The sequence below is a fragment of the Oryx dammah genome, unplaced genomic scaffold (assembly GCF_014754425.2).
Source record: "Oryx dammah isolate SB20612 unplaced genomic scaffold, SCBI_Odam_1.1 HiC_scaffold_21, whole genome shotgun sequence".
NCBI classification, from domain to species: domain Eukaryota; kingdom Metazoa; phylum Chordata; class Mammalia; order Artiodactyla; family Bovidae; genus Oryx; species Oryx dammah.
The window spans coordinates 1971374-1991406 of NW_024070205.1; the positions used below are offsets into that span (position 1 = coordinate 1971374).

A 20033-nucleotide genomic window follows, 5' to 3' on the forward strand; every position below is an offset into this window, starting at 1 on the left:
ACTCGTCAGACTACAGTATGGGAGCTTTTAAAGTTGTAACATGGTCAGGACTCATGGTGGATGGTGGTGATGGCAATGTTTCCTGTCGAGAAGGTGTACAAATAAAGGTTTCCACCCCTGGTTCTCCTGTGGGTAAGGCTCAAAGAATTTGTAAGTTTTGGGGGTCCCTGAGGCGCTTGGCAGTCAACACCTGTTTTACTGCTGCATTCATTTTAAACCTTTTATTTTTTATTGAGTAAAGCTGATTAAAAATGCTGTGACATTTCAGCTGGACAGCAAAGGGACTCAGCCCTCGTATATTAATACACGCGTCCATTCTCCCCCAAACTCCCCTCCCATCCAGGCTGCCATGTGACACTGAGCAGAGTCCCTTGTGCTGTGTGGTGGACTTGGTTGGTTATCCATTTTAAATAGAGCAGCGTGTCCATCCATGTCCATCGCAAGCTTCCTAACTATCCCTTCCCCCATCCTTCCTGCCGGCAACCATAAGTTCATTCTCTAAGTCAGTCAGCACCTGTTTTAGATATCAGTGATATCTGATAACTGATCACTCCTGCTCTTGTTGAGACCAAGTACGTTTTTGGGCTTTGGGTGCCACTATTTTAAAAAGTGTGTCTGCACCATTGCGTTTTTGAGTCCTGAAGAAAATGGTCAGGAATGAACACGAGTCCTGGGGTGCCTTGGTCTGTGCTTCCAGGGGGTTCAAAGCATGGGGCTTGGAATCAGAACCGTGCGCACCCTGCCCTGCCACCTCCTGGCTGGGACTTGGGCAAATTACTTAACTCCTGTAAATGCCAGTTTCCTTGTTGTGAAGATGGGGTTGCCTTGAGGATTCGGCAATATCATTTTTGTATATTTGGGGAAATATCAAGCTTTCAAAACAGAGAGACCCCATCATACAGTGGCTTAAATAAGAGCAGTTCGTTTCTCCTCTGAGCCTGGCCAGTGGACGTGCCTCAGCAGGTCATTCTGGGGCCCACTGTGCCCCCAGAGAAGGGACACTGGGGAGTCAACACCTCCACTACCACCACTCGCCCCCTTGACGGCAGGTGCTGGAGAGGCAGCTTCAGAACATTTTACCCTGTATTGGTGTATGATGTTGTTCAGTCACCCAGTCGTGTCCGATTCTTTGTAACCGCATGGACTACAGCATGCCAGACCTCCCTGTCCCTCACCATCTCCTGAAGTTTGCCCGTTTGTGTCCATTGCATCGGTGATGCCATCTAGCCATCTCATCCTCTGACACCCTCTTCTCCTTAGGGTAAAGCTGATTAACAGTGCTGTGACAGTTTCAGGTGGACAGCAAAGGGACTCCGCCATACACATACAGGTATCCATTCTTCCCTAATCCCCTCCCAGCTAGGCTTCCACATAACATTGAGCAGAGTTCTCTGTGCTATAAGGACCTTGTTGGTTATCCCTTTAAAATATAGCGATGTATATATATCCATCCCAAACTCCCGAACGATCCTTTCCCCCATCCTTCCCCCTGGCAACCCTAAGTTCGTTCTCCCAGTCGGTGAGTCTCTTTGTGCTTTGTAAGTTAAGTTCATTTGCATCGCTTCTTCTTAGGTTCCACGTATTCGGGATGTCACATGGCATTTCTTCTTCCCTGACTGACTTCACTCAGTATGATGCTCTCTAGGTCCATCCATTTTGCTGCAAATGGGATTATTTCATTCTTTTTAATGGCTGAGTAGTAACTTATATGCAGAGTACATCATGAGAAATGCTGGGCTGGAAAAAGCAGAAGCTGGACTCAAGATTGCTGGGAGAAATATCAATAACCTCAGATATGCAGATAACACCACCCTTATGGCAGAAAGTGAAGAAGAACTAAAGAGCCTCTTGATGAAAGTGAAAGAGGAGAGTGAAAAAGTTGGCTTAAAGCTCAACATTCAGAAAACGAAGATCATGGCATCCAGTCCCATCACTTCATGGCAAATAGATGGGGAAACAGTGTCAGACTTTATTTTTCTGGGCTCCAAAATCACTGCGGATGGTGATTGCAGCCATGAAGTTAAAAGACGCTTGCTCCTTGGAAGGAAAGTTATGACCAACCAGACAGCATATTAAAAAGCAGAGACATTACTTTGTCAACAAAGGTCCGTCTAGTCAAGGTTATGGTTTTTCCAGTGGTCATGTATGGGTGTGAGTTGGACTATAAAGAAAGCTGAGCGCCAAAGAATTGATGCTTTTGAACTGTGGTGTTGGAGAAGACTCTTAAGAGTCCCTTGGACTGCAAGGAGATCCAACCAGTCCATCCTAAAGGAGATCAGTCCTGGGTGTTCATTGGAAGGACTGATCTTGAAGCTGAAACTCCAATACTTTGGCCACCTGATGTGGAGAGCTGACTCATTGGAAAAGACCCTGATGCTGGGAAAGATTGAAGGTGGGAGGAGAAGGGAACAACAGAGGATGAGATGGCTGGATGGCATCACCGACTCAATGGACATGGGTTTGGGTGGACTCTGGGAGTTGGTGATGGACAGGGAGGCCTGGCGTGCTGCAGTCCATGGGGTCTCAAAGAGTCGGACACGACTGAGCGACAGAACTGAACGGAATATTCCTTTGTATGTATGTAGCACATACTCATGACCCATTCCTCTGTCGGTGGACATTAGGTTGCTTCCATGTCTTGGCCATTGTAAACAGCGCTTCAGTGAACAATTAGGGCGCATATATCCTTTTGGATCATGTTTTTCTGCAGATATATGCCCAAGAGTGGTCTTGCAGGGTCATATGGCAGCTCTATTTTTATTTTTTAAAGGAAACGCCATATTGCTCTCCATAGAGGCTGCACCAATTTACAGTCCCACCAACAGTGCCGGAGGGTTCCCTTAAAGAAGCAGTTTTGAATGAATTTATAGAATTTTTCAAAAAGTTGCGCTTGCAAGGACACCTCCCATCTCCTCTCGGCTCTTTCTCACTGACTTGGTCCTGAAAACAATTTTAGACACAGTGGCCCAGGGAGGCTGGTCTGGGGACCACCAGACCTCCCGGGGAGTCCAGGGTCCGCCCCACAGCACCCTCAGCTCAGGAGGGGCAGGAGCGCCTGCAGTCTCCGGTCTTGGCTTTCTGATCATTTAGTGCCAAACTCATATCAGGGCTACTCAGCGATTAGTCTAATGACACCCCCTTCTTCCCTCCTTTCCAGCAACAATTAAACATGTGACGTTTCACAGACTGGCTCTAAGCTTTCCTGCAAACAAAACCACCACCACAGGCTGATCTGAGTCACTGAATTATTAATTCCTCACTTAACATAAAACAAATGCCTGTGTGCAACAGTTAAAGTCTTGCAGGAATATTTATTTTGAGTGACTAAACTATACACTTCCTGCTCGGCGTGCAGGAAAATTGGTCTTTATTATTCCAGGGAAATGTCAAGATCACTGAGTGTCGGAGCATTTTGACCCATGTTGCGGAGAACAAACCCTCCACATGGTTCTCATAAAAATATACATCAGCGGCGGCTTCAAACCGAACGTCAAACTTCGTTAAAGGTATAAACCCCTTCAAAGTTACTGTGAATATCGAACAGAACAATCAAATGCACATCGGCAAGAACCATTTCCCGCCCCCCCCCACCCCCACCCCATCCCAGGGCTGGTTCATGCTGATGGACTCAGCAACTTTGTGAGAGTTATTCTAAGGGCTGGGAGTGAGGTCTCTGCTTATCAGAATCACCTTCACTGGCCGCCGGGCTGAGCTTTTGGAAAAATGGCCCCTCCACCAAATTAAAAAAAAATGTATATAGCCTTTTAAAAAGATTAAAAAAATGTTCTCTGACTCCCTTGACCTGTGTGAGGGTTACCTGGGCGTATCCATGTGTAAAAGTTTATGGACTTTCCTGTGTTAAGTTATAGATCATGAATGAACTATGTACGTTTGTTATGTATGACTGTAGATAATGTATGAACATATACTTTTTTTTTCATACTCCATGGAACGTCGGCAAGAATTTTGTCAGTTCTTCCTAGTAAGAGGTTGACAAGGGAGATGTCTTTTGTGGGCCACTGTTTAGTTGATTAAAAATCTTAGCTCCATATGGCATTCTGATTCTTTGGTACCCTTTGGTGGGTAGTGGCTCAATGGCAGCCAATTCTTTGTGACCCCATGGACTGTAGCCCGCCAGGCCCCTCTGCCTGCCCACAGAATTTTCCAGGCAAGAATACTGGAGTGAGTTGCCATTTTCTTCTCCAGATCTTCCCCGCCCAGGGATCAAACCCTCACTGCTTGCATCTCCTGCACTGGCAGGCGGGTTCTTTACCACTGTGCCATCTGGATAATATCATCAATAAAATTTATATCAAGTACCAATAACTTAGTACCAGATGCCTGACTGTCTAACATATCTTTTCCTTTTGAAGCAAGTCCAAAGTGTCATCCTGGCCTCGAGACAAACACAGTCTTGTGTTTAAGGGCTTCTGAGTCTTGGATCCACAATTCCCACTGACTAACGTATCACTTTGAGCAAGAAACTGTCAGGAAGAGGATGCTACCTCGAGAAGCTGGTCTGTTGTTCAGGCGCTCATTCGTGTCCAACTCTTTGTGACCCCATGGTCTGCTGCGTGCCAGGCTTCCCTGTTCTTCACCATCTCCTGGGATTTGCAGAAACTTGTGTCCATTGAGTCAGACTTTGGAGCTAATCCGAGGATCAACTGAATTGACCGAACACCTGGGAAAATGACTAGAGCACAGGGAGGGCAACAAAGACAGACACTGTAAGATGCTGCCACCCGCTCTAACAGTAAGTGATGCAAAACGCTGCATTTTACGTATGGAGAGGTGACGCACAGGTTGAGTTCAATGCTTCAAGTTTCCCACTGAGGTCAGTGTCTGTGCGTGTGGAATTCTTCTGACTCCACTCCTAGTCAAGGGTCTCAGTTACTTTAGATGCTTTAGAACCCTGTAGAATGAGGACACCATAAGAACTTTTAAAAAGGATCAGGCTGGGCATATCAATATTTATTGAAATACTGAAAAAAAATTCCATTTTGTTGAGAAATTCCTGGCAAGAACCAACATGACAATTTGATTTCACGGATTCGGTTAAGTAATGTCAACGAGGAGCTGACTTCACACTCGCGACATTGCGTGGATTCAGGTCCAGGGGGCAGCAGGAGATCCGTAGGATAAATATCCAGATGTGACAGATTGTCTGTTTATAAACATAGACCATCGACAGCAAACCCGGCCAAGCCCCAAACCTTCATATCCGAGTCTGCCTTTACTAGCAACTCCTGCAGCTGATAAGGCAGTGGCTAAGCCAATGTCTGGTTGCAACCCAGTTAATGACCAACACTAGAGAAAGTCTGCGTGCGCCATGGACGCCAAGTGGTATTCTTGTTTATCAGATTCTGTCTTTAATGTCACCATTAGCGTGGCTTAACTCTCCACGTTCCCCATCTTTCTAACTGTTCTCATGGTATAATTTATTAGGTTAACAACACAATAATATGTGGCCTTGTTTAGATAAAATAGTCAGTGGGGAATACTGTACATTTAAAATAAAACTTCGACTTTTGGGATCAATGTATTTGTTTGTGAAAAAAAAAACAATTTTTTTTTTTTTGCAATGTTAAGGACCCTCCAAATAACTATCTCCCAGATCTAGAAATTGTCTCAACCTGTGTTCCACATACAGTGATGGAACCATCTCATAAACTGTTGACACTTTTCTCTTCCACCTTGGAGAGAGTAAAGGTGCTGCTCTATTTACTGCTTTGGGTATGGACTGTGATCAGCTAGCTTCCTGTTGTCCTTTGATCCGTGGAGACAACACAGGTGACCTCTGAGTGACGAGCTATGGACGCCCGGCTTAGCTATGGGTACCCTTCACTTGGACGTGTGTTAGAGGCGATTAATAAAAATAATAAAATAATCTTCTCTGTACTCACAGAAGCAATAACTAATATCTTTGGTATACAACTTACAACGCTTGGAAAGAAAACCAGATAAGTCTCCACCCTTGTTAAATTTACTAGAAAACAGAGGAAGCTACAAGTCACATAATTTACAATAGACATTAAATAAACTACGGTAAGAACCATGAAGATTTACAGACATTTAATCAAGTGAATGATTTAAATTCATTAAGACCCCTCTCTGTCTCTGAACTATGTTCCACTAACTTGACATGCTACAATAAACACATAGATTTGGTTTCTTCAGTCTTGGCTATATTTTAGACAAAGGTGAAACCAAGGAACAATAAATTAGCATCATAATTGTCTACAGTTGAACCTATGATATACAATATAAATAAACTATTCAAAAGCCAGAAACATTTATGAAAAAATTAAGGGACTAGGAGATACTTTCATTTTTTTTACAGTTTCTACAAGTGATTGTGCCGCCAATACTCTCAAAAAAAAAAAAAAAATTAAAATCTAAATGAGATCCCGTTTCTGATTTTAGTGTCTCACGACATACAATAACTAAGTACTGTTAAAAATAATTACCGATCAGAAAAATAACATTAAGGAATTGCTACTTCAGCTCTTTCGTCACATCACAGATTCCCCCCTCCCCCCAGAGGCCCTAAGGAATGTAAACACTCTGTTTCATTTGACTTTAAAGTAGTAATACTTTATTTTAAACAAGTGTTGATCCACATCTGCTACCTTTGAGAATTGTGAAGTAAGGCAAGACTTCCGTGTCTCTGGCATCGCCTGTTGATAATACTGACAGCGTGGTCTGGAGACTGTTTCGCAGTTCTCTGTCCTCCAATATTTGTTCTATAGCAGACTTTGGTCTACATAGTGACTTAGAAAGGTCACTATCACTCTCTTCCCTTCCCTACTGGGGAAGAACTATCTTTCCAGGCTCACCGTTTCCTCTCTACGTTCAGGGGATGATCAATTGCAACACGTCAATCGATGTGTCTGCTCACCCCTGCCTTTATTTTGCATAGCTTAACATGCTTCCATGTTGTTTTCCTGTTCAGAACGGTGACTATTTGACATTCCAGCAAAATATGTTTCCTATTGTATTTTTTTAATGAACTACAAACCTTGATGGTTAAAAAGGCTGATGTATCCTAATGAGCCTTTCTGCTGGGATTTTTTATGAAATCCAGTAATGCTAAAGCTAAAGCTTTAAAAGTTTGTAGTCGCTACCCTTAATATTAATGAGCGCTTGTAATAGGATCAGAAGAGGGACACTGCCTGCTTTTTTTTTTTTCCCAAACATTATGAACACGTGACAAAACAAACCAGAACATAGTCAAAATGGCAAGCTCACGTATCAGTGGACTGTTCTTATTAGCTGTTGGCAGGTCTAAGATACAGACAGTCAAGAATAGGCTTTTCAAGGTTTGGCGGAGCTCCTGGGGGTGCGGCTGAGCACAGGTCCTTGGTACATACAGACTCCGGGATCCCAGGACAGAAGGTGCCGGGTCCTTGGAAGGAAGAGGAGAGGCTGTTATCGGTGCAGCTGAAGGATTCTTGAGGATGGTTTCAGTTCAGCTTTACCACGGAGGAAGTCTGTAAGCTCAAATTCCCTGCCACGTAAGCCTAACGAATAACATAGATCAGTTCCTAGACTTCTTCACAGCGGAGGTCAGTTTCAATATACAAGAAAGCTTCTGTCCGTTTCCAGCCTGACATGGTGCTGGGATCCGTCTGTGGGTTCAGCCCACTCCGCTCCAGTGCCTTTTGCACAGAACGCTTTGGGGACGTGACACATTTGATTCACAGTTTGCGATACAAATACCCTGATACATCATTGATCGGCCATTCAGTATTTGACTACTATGCCTTATTAAATTCAGTATCTTTGAACCAAGTGTTTAATTCATGTTGCTTGGAGCCGTTCAGAGTGTTTTGTTTCCCGTTCTTCCTGTCCTCCTCCTCCCCCACCCCCCCGACCTCTGCTCTGTTGGGAAGCCGAGCCCGTGGCGGCTGTGACTACGCTCGCTTCGCGTGCAGCATCTCGATCAGCAGGTTGTTGTAGGGGACGTCCCCGTTCAGGTGCTTGTAGTACAGGTACTCCTCGGCCTGCATGCTGATGGCCCGGATCTCCGGGAGGCGGAGCAGCAGCTGCCCGAACTTCTCTGCCTGCTGCGGGTAGTTGCACACGGTATAGTCCAGCAGGGCGGCGTTGACCTGCTCCTGGACGCCTTCCACCAGCTGGGAGTTCTCCAGGTTTTTGACATCTGGATTAAAAAAAAAAACAACAATATTTCAATGGTGTTTTAATTCCTATTTATAGCAGTGGTCAATTCGGGGTTGCATCTTCCTCCTGACATAAAGCCCACTCGACGCACCGCCGGGCGGTCGGTCAGCCCCACTCATGGAGACCGCCTGAGGAGACGGTCACAAGCGTGCTTTAGAAGAATGTCCTGTGGAAATTCTGCCTATGCCTCCAGTCAATCAGACACCAGTGGGTTTTGAGCAAGGTCAGTTCTTTTCATATCTCACAAAAGAAAAGGTTTGAGGATTCCGAAAGTAGAAGGGTCATAATATATTACCAGCAAATGAGTCCCTTGAGGAAGACTGATCTTCACCCAGTATGACACAATGCATGCAAGTCTGTATTAATTTTTCTGACCCAAGGTGAAATCTGTGTCCAGGCTATGATGTAGTTAATTCTAATAAGAAGTGGCAGGGTTCTTGCTTCTGTCTGACATTTTCGGAATGATTCTGAAAGCCGCTGACTTGTCTAGCCCCTGCTAATGAACCATCTGGTACACTCCAGTGACTGCCAGTGCAGCTGTCGCTGCTGGGAACTCTCTAAAATATATGTCTTGGTGACTAATGATCTTTATCAAATGAAAGCTTCGTCCTTTAGGCAGAGTGCAAGCAGGGCCTTTAACCTGAATGTGGTTTCTGCAGTTGATACTTTGCTTTTTTTTTTTCCCCCCCTTCTAGACACGAGCCATTCACACGGAGGAGATGGATTCAGACAATCCACCTGGCCTGACTCCTAAGGGTCCTTGCCCTGCAGGTCCTCATAATGCGGAGTAAGAGGGCAACAGAGGCAAAAGACAGACACACACACACACTGAGCAGGGAAATGCCCATGGTGGGATCTCTCTTCTGGAGTCTGTTGATGTGAACTGCACAACTTGTTTACGGTGTGTAGACAGACGCCTCTGGGAGAAATCTACAGATACGCGTGTGCGTGTTTACATACATTATCCGTGCTGAGAAAGTAAACAGACGCAGGCACCTCTCCCCCTGCTTTATCTTCTAATTGGACAAAAATAAATAAGAACGATTCCACAGAAAACCAAATAATACTATGGCTGAAAGGTTAAACGCACCAAACCCCGCTGAGTTACCAACTTGCGTCCCATGTTTTTGCTACCGTACGTTGTGACACTTAGTCTGTACATATGTGCACGGCCCTTTCGGTGTCTCTATGTGCTGCGACAACAGGCTGCCTCACATGTGCTGTTGAAACGTGTCCAGGATGATTTCGGTGTTTACATTTTGAGCCATAACTTTGCATGAAGCATGCTTCCCCAATTCCGTCCCTAAATCTCTGCCCCAAATTAAAAACAGTGGGGAATTAGTACCGAAACAGCGTGGGCACTGGTACGATCACATCTACTTCAAAGTGCAATGGGGGCGTCAAATGTCCGATTACTTATTAACGGGATGTACAGACAAATGCTCCCCGATGAGGAGCTTCGCCTTCCAAGGTGTTGTCCACCAGACACCACGCAGGTAGCACAAGTCAGTAACGCGTTTTCCATCGATCTCGTCCACAGTGTCTTAGAATTCAATTAAGAAACTTATTAGTTATATCTGGTTCAACATTATAAGATGTAAACACCTGGAAATCCCTTGAATATGCTGTACCAAGCAGATGACAGACAACCCCACGTTCATGTCAGCCTGGTTCTCTGCCACACTGTTCGCATTTCAGAGGCACACACCCTGGTTACACACATTGGTCCTTCCTAAGGCATCATGGCAGAGAACCAGTAATTACAAAATAGTTCATCTGAATTCTGACCAGCTTCTTAGTGCTGCTTCTCTTTACCCTCCTGCTCAACCTAAAGAAAACATTTAGGCCTAACACCTAAGGAATAATTTAGTTTTCTCTTTTATATACTACTAAGAAGTTGAAAGGAAAAAAAAAGACAAGCAAGTTCCAGTGTTATAGTGATTTTAACACAATCATAGGAAAAAAAATCAAAGTACTATTTTATGCTACAATGATAGATATTGTCACAGCAAGAAAAGCTAACAAAAGCACCGAGATTCATAGGGAAGGTGCAGGAATTTGCACAGTAAAATGCAAGATAAACGAACAATAGTCTTTTTGGAAAGTTGTTTTTGAAACTTTTTTTTGATAAATGTATTTTTTGAGAATAAGGTTCAGCCTTCCGTGATAAATTATGCCACTCTCTTAATAAAAGCAAAACAAACACAATGAACTGCTAAGAAACAGAAAGCAAAGGACGGGTCGTAGGCTCTGGTTAAATCACGTACTCTTGTTACAGATAAACATTTAAAGTCTTCAGGTCAGCATGTGCTGGATAATTTCTAAGAATACTGGTCCAAATGCCCCAAAGTTTAAAAACACATGCAATTGTACTTCTGAGGGAAAATCCTGTTTAATGTGTTTATCATTAACTGTAACAGAAGTTACGCTGCTGGTTGTCCCAAACGTACCTACTTACTGAACGCCCACTTTGTTTCTATGTCTATGCAGGCAGTTTGTAATTCAGTGGCAATGATTCTGATATTAAAGCTATATAGAGAAAGAAAGAAAGAGAGAGAGAAAGGAAGGAAGGAAAGAAAAAAACCATTTCGACTGAGTTCCTCTCATCCACTGACCAAGAAGTTTCCAAATCCCAGCTCCGGCTGATCTGTTTCGGCTCTGTGTCTCTCTCACAGCATCTTGTTCTCTTTTATTAACCGTCCATTTCCCCATGGAAACTGCCAGCATCTTGAGATGAGAACTGTGTTATCTTTCAGTCAAGGCCTCCCCAGAGGTTTCTCCAATTGTTTGCTTTATATTTAGGTGTATTTGTCCAAAAATTGCTTAATTATAAAATGACCTATTACGTTAGCTGCTATGTATCTTTATGCTGCTCGTGTGTGAGTTCCATGGACTGCAGCCCGTAAGGCTCCTCTGTCCGTGGGATTATCCCGGCAAGAACACTGGGGAGGGTTGACATTTCCTCCTCCAGAGGGTCTTCCCATCCAGGGATTGGACCCGAGTCTCCCGAACCTCCTTTAATGGCAGGCGGATTCTTCACCACTGAACCACCAGGGAAACCCTTGAGCCGCTATATAGCTGCTAAGTCGGTTTCCTTTCTTTTTCTAGCTTGACACTGGCTTTCAAAAGTCGACTTATACCATAAATCTCTCCCTGAAGAAAAGCAGTTTAAATGTACTAGTGTGTTCTACTCAAGAACCCTTGGTGAGCCTTTTTATGATCTGAATAACCAAGGCTGAATTCACGTGTTCTGACAACGGGGGTCAGTTTAGCTCTAGGGAGAACGTCCCACGCCCTCATCTGGGTGTGGGATATGGCCCCTTGTTCTTGAGTCTCTCGTATTTCCCGTCCAACAGGCAGAACTTGGCGTTTCCATGTGGAGAATGTAAACTGGTGCAGCCATTGTGGAAGACAGGATGGAGGTTTCTCAAAAAACTAACAATGCAGCTACCACATGACCCAGAAATTCCACTCCTGGGTATGTATTTGAAGAAAATGAAAACAATAATTGGAAAAGACACACGCACCCCAATGTTCATAGCAGCACTATTTACAATACCGAGATGTGGAAGCAACCTAGGGGTCCATCTACAGACGATAAAGAAGGTGTAATGAGTTCAAGCAAACTCTGGGAGATGGCGAAGGACAGGGAAGCCTGGTATGCTATAGTCCACGGGATTGCAAAGAGTTGGACATGGCTGAGTGACTGAACAACATATATATATATATATATATATATGCATAATGGAATACTTTGCCAACAATGGTCCATCTAGTCAAAGCTATGGTTTTTCCAGTAGTCATGTGTGGATGTGAGAGCTGGCCCATAAAGCAAGCTGAGTGCCAAAGAATTGATGCTTTTGAACTGTAGTGTTGGAGAAGACTCTTGAGAGTCCCTTGGACTGCTAGGAGATCAAACCAGGCAATCCTAAAGGAAATCAGTCCTGAATATTCATTGGAAGGACTGATGCTGAAGTTGAAACTCCAATACTTTGGCCACCTGATGCAAAGAGCTGACTCATTGGGAAACACCCTGATACTGGAAAGATTGAAGGAAGGAGGAGAAGGGGATGACAGAGGATGAGATGGTTGGATGGAATCACTGACTCGATGGGTATGAGTCTGAGCAAGCTCTGGGAGTTGCTGATGGACAGGGAGGCCTGGCGTGCTGCAGTCCATGGAGTCGGACACAACTGAGAGACTGAACTGAACTGAATAATGGAACACTCCCCAGCTATAAAAAAGAATGAGATCCTGCCATTTGCAATAACATGGATAGACGTGGAGAGCATTATTCTTAGTGAAGTCAGTCAGAAAGAGAAAGACACATACTGTGTGATATCACTTGTCTGTGGAATCTAAAATACAACAAACTAGTGAATTTAACAACAACAAAAGGACACAGACTTGCAGATATGAAGAACAGCCTGGTGCCTACCAGTGGGGAGCGGGAAAAGGGGAGGGGCGAGATATGCCCTACAGCACAGGAGCACAGCCAGGATGTCACAGTAACGACGAATGGAGTATAACCTTCAAAAATTGCGGATTCAAGAAAGAAAGCAAGTAGAGACGAGAAGTGCCGAAACGCAGTGCCACCGCCTCTCCGAAGACTTGGAATCTTCTCTTCCACAGAGGCCCCTGTGTGTTACTTTTTAGGAAGAGACCAGATTAAACTGTGCTCACGGAATTCATGTTTAGGCTAATTCATGCCCTATCGTAAAACACGAAACATGAAATACCTTTAAAATGCTAGTCATTTTCTCTGTGATGCCGCCTTACAAATCAAGCCCCCCTCTACAAGGAACGAATGGATGCTGGCCTGCCTCGGGGATCTTAACTCACCTCTAGCAGGAGTCCATAACGCTGGAAATTCGTGAATGAACGGATAGCTAATTATATGAGAAAGCAAAATTTGGACAAATTATGCCACGTTCTGGGGTCCTTCGAAATCTGCTTTTTGGGACTTGCTCTTCAGTTCCCAGAAGAAACAGCCTTGCCCACAGGTGGGTTTGAGGAGGCCCAGCTGGGGAGATCGAGAGGGCAAAATCCGCCGCCAGCTCTTCTGGGGCGTCACACCGGATCCCTGAGCCTCCTGCATTTGGCACGCTATATGTTCCTTTGAAACTGATGTAAGCTTCATCTTAATACAATTTAGAAACGCAAGTTAATGAACCCCATCATTACAAATTCTGAGTCGGAAACAGTACGTAAACAGGCAGAGGCACCCCCAACCCTTTCTCCCCCGCCTTTAAATTTTGATGACCGGCAAAAAAGCATTTTGAGCTTCTCCTCTAAGTATCAATCTCCTATCATCTATTCTACTTTACTCACTCAGGGACTAATTACCAACTTGTTATATGGAGCAGCCTGATGATCAGCTCACAGTGGGGGCCCAGAGTCTCTTCCATCCTTATTGGAAAGTAAACCCTTAGGTCTTCTTGAATACATTACCGCTGGCTTTTCGGTCGCACGCAGCTTTCAGCCTCCTTCTGAAGCTGAAGACACCGGTTTCTGCCGCCCTGGTCTCTGCCACATGGCCCAGCTCCCGTACAGCACGCTCTTTGGGGAGACCGGCTCTCTGCAGAGCAACGGGGCTGGGGGCTGGGGGGCTCAAACGGCCAGAGAATATAATTATCTTTGTTAACTTTCTGCACATTGGGGGAAAAAAAGAAATCTCATCCAGTCCTTTCAAAGATACAAAAGTCGGGGGAAGAGGTACCACTTTGCATCTGGAGAATACTGCTTCCCCTTGAGGCTTCTGGAGGGGCGAGCTCTAAACTGGCTTGCGACTTGTCCCGCAAAGACCTTTTCCTCTGATAACGTCAGCAGAGGAGAAAACAAACAAATTTTCTCTTGGGAATTCATTTTTAAATTATTTTTAAAGAGCTAACCTTAAACAATTTGTAGAAATAATTTTGTAGCAACTTTTGCAGAGCAACATGCTGGAGAAGGAAATGGCAACCCACTCCAGTGTTCTTGCCTGGAGAGTCCCAGGGACAGGGGAGCCTGGTGGGCTGCCGTCTATGGGGTCACACAGAGTCGGAAATGACTGAAGCGACTTAGCAGCAGCAGCAGCATGCTAGCTCTTTTCGTGTGAAGCAAGTTGCCTGAATAGAGTGAGGGCTGTCGGGTTGGAGATGGGCAGACAGGGCACTCCCAGTGCTGTCGCCTGCATTTAGAGTCTACACTTGTTTCTGGCAAAACTGAAACTCAAGACTTTAAATTAACTACTATTAAGTCCTTTATAAAGCTAGTGGAGGGGATGGAATTCCAGCTGAGAGCTATTTCAAATCCTGAAAGATGATGCTTTGAAAGTGCTGCACTCAATATGCCAGCACATTTGGAAAACTCAGCAGTGGCCACAGGACTGGAAAATGTCAGTTCTCATTCCAATCCCAAAGAAAGGCAATGCCAAAGAAAACTCAAACTACTGTACAATTGCACTCATCTCACATGCTAGTAAAGTAATGCTTAAAATTCTCCAAGCCAGGCTTCAACAATATGTGAACCGTGAACTTCCAGATGTTCAAGCTGGTTTTAGAAAAGGCAGAGGAACCAGAGATCAAATTGCCAACATCCACTGGATCATGGAAAAAGCAAGAGAGTTCCAGAAAAACATCTATTTCTGCTTTATTGACTATGCCAAAGCCTTTCACTGTGTGGATCACAATAAACTGTGGAAAATTCTTCAAGAGATGGGAAAACCAGACCACCTGACCTGCCTCTTGAGAAACCTATATGCAGGTCAGGAAGCAACAGTTAGAACTGGACATGGAACAATAGATTGGTTCCAAATAGGAAAAGGAGTACGTCAAGGCTGTATATTGTCACCCTGCTTATTTAACGTCTATGCAGAGTACACCATGAGAAACGCTGGGCTGGAAGAAGCACAAGCTGGAATCAAGATTGCCGGGAGAAATATCAATAACCTCAGATATGCAGATGACACCACCCTTATGGCAGAAAGTGAAGAGGAACTAAAAAGCCTCTGGATGAAAGTGAAAGAGGAGAGTGAAAAAGTTGGCTTAAAGCTCAACATTCAGAAAACGAAGATCATGGCATCCAGTCCCATCACTTCATGGCAGATAGATGGGGAAACAGTGGAAACAGTGTCAGACTTTATTTTTGGGGGCTCCCAAGTCACTGCAGATGGTGATTGCAGCCATGAAATTAAAAGACGCTTACTCATTGGGAGGAAAGTTATGACCAACCTAGACAGCATATTAAAAGGCAGAGATAATATTTTGCCAACAAAGGTCTGTCTAGTCAAGGCCTTGGTTTTTCCAGTGGTCATGTATGGATGTGAGAGCTGGACTGTGAAGAAAGCTGAGTGCCGAAGAATTGATGCTTTTGAACTGTGGTGTTGGAGAAGACTCTGAGAGTCCCTTGGACTGCAAGGAGATCCAACCAGTCCATCCTAAAGGAGACCAGTCCTGGGTGTTCACTGGAAGGACTGATGTTGAGGCTGAACTCCAATACTTTGGCCACCTGATACGAAGAGCTGACTCATTGGAAAAGATCTTGATGCTGGGAGGGGTTGGGGGCAGGAGGAGAAGGGGACAACAGAGGATGAGATGGCTGGATGGCATCACTGACTTGATGCACACCAGTTTGAGTGAACTCTGGGAGTTGGTGATGGACAGGGAGGCCTGGTGTGCTTTGATTCATGGGGTCACAAAGAGTCGGACACGACTGAGTGACTGAACTGAACTGAAGTCCTTTATATAAATTTGTGTATGTGTACACATGTGTATGAATATTAGCCATGAACTATTTGTAGCGACCGGAACAGACAATCCAGCGTCTTCACAGAACAAGAAAATCCAAGTCTTTGGTGGGAACTGCGTGTAAAAATGTAGGCATATAGGATATGTATTATTTTTGTACATAGAAATGAGCCCGCACAACTTGCTCAGTTCAGTTCAGTCGCTCAGTCATGTCCGACTCTTTGTGATCCCATGAATCAAAGCACGCCAGGCCTCCCTGTCCATCACCAACTCCCGGAGTTTACTCAAACTCATGACCATCACGTCGGTGATGCCATCCAACCATCTCATCCTCTGTCGTCCCCATCTGCTCCCGCCTTCAATCTTTCCCGGCATCAGGGTCTTTTCAAATGAGTCAGCTCTTCGCATCAGGTGGCCAAAGTATTGCAGCTTCAGCATCAGTCCTTCCAATGAATATTTGGGACTGATTTCCTTTAGGATGGACTGGTTGGATCTCCTTACAACTAGCTGGTGCTTTATAAATGACAATGCACCCTACCGTGCTTTACTACTTCACACCTTATGTATACACCGTCTATGAATTCATTCATTCACTCAGCCCTGTGTGAGATGATGAAGATATAGGAATAAAAGACAGACTCTGGGTCAAGTGCTAGGGACAAACAGTGGGTGCCCTGGGCACACACAGGGCCGAGGGGCAAGAAGCGTTCTTGGGGGAGGTGACGTCTGAGAGCTTTCGAGAAACGAGGCAGAGTGAGCTGAGCAACATGGGGAAGTGAGAGCAGAGACCGGCACACAGAGCCCCGGAGACAGGGAATGTGTCCCCGGAGCAGCTCAGCTTCTGTGAAGGCCTGCGGGGCGCGGGAAGTGGGCACAGCAGCGGGAGGGGGTACACAGGCGTGGACCGCAAAGTTTGGGGTGGGCGGTGCTGTACCCAAGAGTCTGTCTTTTGTTCCGGAAGCCACACAGAAGCACTGCAAGATGTGAAGGAAAGAAGGACGTGGTCAGCTCTGAGCGGGAAGCAGCAGGTGTGTGCAGGACCACAGGTGCCAAACTCGGTGGCCACAGGCGTGGGATGGACGCGAAGGCCATCCAGGCGCTCACGCCGGAGGGCCTGCCAGCCCGGGTTAATCGGCAGTGGGAGACAGCAGAGGCCCTGGCTGGTGGTCTGGGTGTCAGTCAAGGGAGAGAGTGGTGGGCACCTCCACCCCTGCCCCTGGCAGGAGAGGACGAGGCGTAGGACGTGGTGAGTTCAGGGGCAGGTGGCCATCCCCAGGGATGCAGGGCAAACCGCTGGAGACAGGGGGCGCGGGGGTCCAGACTCAGCAGGGAAGCTGGACTGGTGTCCAGATGTGGGAGCCATCAGTGGTAGGTGAGGATGAAACCCCAGGAGTCGGGGGAGCGTGTGGAGAGAGACGGGAAGGGGCCGGGGCTGGGAGTCTGGAGACTACCAACTTGCCAAAGATTCTCTCGTGAGAAGGCATTACGGGTTATGAGATTTAGACTCAGAAAGATTAAATAGCTTTTCCACGATTTCTAAGTTAAGGACAGACCCAGAGAATGTGGAAATGGCTCACATTCGGCTAGCATTAGTCAACCCGCAAAGGATGTTTTCACAGACCTCTTAAGACTGTGAATGTGTCACACAGCCCCAAGTTCCTGCACCCTAAGGGGGTTTCAGAATGGGATGTACTGGGTGGTCCAATAGCTCAGCTTCTAAAGGGTCTCAAGGTCTGTGAATGAACAGGTTTCAGAGAATTTGAATGAAGTAACACACCCCTGATACTCATACTGAGGCATGCTAAGTTGCTTCAGTCGTGTCCAACTCTTTGTGACCCCATGGACTGCTGCCCACCAGGCTCCTCTGTCCATGGAATTCTGCAGGCAAGAATCCTGGAGTGGGTTGCCGTTTCCTTCTCCAGGGGATCTTCTGGACCCAGGGATCCAACCAGCATCTCTCACGTCTCCTGCACTGACAGGTGGGCTGTTTAACACTAGCCCATATTTATGTATTCAGTTCAGTCCAGTTCTTAGACACCTTAATCGTCGTAATGCCCCAGGTCATGGTTATAAACAGCCACAGCGACACTGAGCAGAGACCAGAGTCATGAGCACATGAGTACCCTCCTGGAGGGCTTTTCTGCGCACCACCCCACCCCAGCCTTGACATCGGGGCTGTTTCATGGACAAAACAGTATCTCTGATGTTTTCCGAAATCAATGAAAGGTAGAGGATTCCTTGCACATTTATCCCATTCTCAATCACAAAGAATATTTAGGAAAACATGGCCAAGCCTTAAGTTTCAGTTAGAGACTTACTTTCCACTCCCTTTTCTTAATTTTGAAGTGCAATTTCCCCAAACATGTATGACACTTCACAAAAAGCTACTAACGCGGTGCCTCCCGGAGCTGCCGAAAGCGCAGGCTCAGGAAGCGCCGCTGCATAAAGAACGTCACCTGCGGGGGCCCACGCGTGTGTCAGCTTTGCGTTCAGGGTTCGTCACCCCTAAGGGGCCGCAGCTTTCTCCCCAGTGGAAAAGAACACAGCACAGTAACCAAACGTCATGCTTCTGGTCCTGATCCTGTCTCTAACTGTGAGATCACGGGCGCATCGCTCTTTGGGGCCCCGAAGGGCAAGGGCTGCACTCGCCCTCGCCCATCGCCCCAGCCCTGAGAGTCCACAACTGCGTGCCTGTGAATCCAAGCTTTGGAAGGAAGGCGCTGGACCCCCGCTGTCAGCACAAGTAGTGACACGTAGCTCTCGGCACCATATGCGGCAACCACAGTGCCTGATAATGGGCAAAGGAATAGAAGCAGGGTCTGTAGATTCAGTGAGACAGTGACCGCTTAGGAAGGAGGGACATTCTGACACGGGGGACGACGCGGGGGGACCTTGAGGACACCGCGCCAGGTGCGAGAGGCCAATCACAAAGGGACAGGTACTGCAGGCCTCCGCTCACCTGCATGCCCGCGGCATCAGATCCATAGACAGCAGTGTGGCGGGGCTGCCAGGGCCTGGGGGGCGGCGGGTGGGGGTGTCTAACGGGTTCAGAGTTCTGCAAAGTGGAAGGAGTTTGGGACACTGACTGGACACCATTGTAGATGCACCTAACATCCTTGAACTGCCCACGTAAGAAGGGCAAAGGTGAGGAAGTTTATGCTCCGTAGACAGACATGCGGTTGCCAAGGGCGAAGGACGCATCGGGAGTTTGGGGTTAGCAGATGGATAAGCGAGGCCCCACTGCCTAGCACACGGGAGCTGTGTTCAACGCCCTGTGATAAACCAGTGGAAAAGACTATGAAAAACAGGCATATAAGAATACATATATAACTGAGACTTTAACAGCATTGTTAACACAACTGTAATTCAATGAAAAACAACAAATTTTATGTGCTGTGTATTTCACCACAATTAAACACTGAAAACTGTACTGTCTGTGTGGTGTTTAAACACAATAAAACAACGACCTGAGAACCACCACTCTGCAGAACCAGACCATCCCCGATGCTCTCCAGGCCGCCGAGTTGTGTGTTCCTTCCATGGACCAGATTCCCGCAGCTGAAGGGTGACTGCTACCTGTTCCGTGCTTCGCCTTTGCTCACATCCTTACGCTGCACCTTCTTGTTGATGCCTGCTTGACCGACTTCACAGTATACAGTTACTTGTCTAATTCTTTATAAAGTGTTTACCTGATCTTTAAGCTTGCCTGTCGCCCTCACGAGGGGCGCTGTGAAGGCAGGGGCACGCAAACCAGGGGCCAGCACGCGTGGCGCCCTCCCCAGTGCGGAAGGGATGACTGCGGAGTACACTTCTTGACTTAATGCTGTGTGGCCCTAAACCGAAGTATTTCCTTCTTCCCCTTTTGGCCTCTGACACACTCTTCATGCTTCCACATCAAATTCACGCCAGATTGTGTTTCTCTTTCGTGTAGAATGGTTTCATGATCAGAAGCAAAAAGCACCAGCGCCACTATGTACTGTGCTTTCTAGGGACACAGATTCTGAACCGGCTGCTGGCTGTGTGCGCTGAGGGCAGTGCCAGGCCCGCCGGCTTCCCCGGGCTCCTCTGCACCTTCCGTGTGCAGGGCACTTATTTCCTCTGCCTGGGGTCCACCTTCGCCGCGCA

The 20033-nt window shown here is 46.3% G+C and overlaps 1 protein-coding gene across 2 annotated transcripts in view; it reads right to left on the reverse strand.

The window, feature by feature from the left end:
• Positions 1-4950: 4950 nt before the first annotated feature.
• The window catches only part of NR5A2 (nuclear receptor subfamily 5 group A member 2), a 129911-nt gene continuing 114828 nt past the window's right edge, over positions 4951-20033 (reverse strand). For both annotated transcript variants that reach the window (XM_040263238.1, XM_040263237.1), the window contains one exon: positions 4951-8161. In XM_040263238.1, coding sequence (XP_040119172.1) covers positions 7914-8161 — 248 coding nt within the window. In that variant the 3' untranslated portion in view covers positions 4951-7913. The remainder of the gene's footprint in view (positions 8162-20033) is intronic.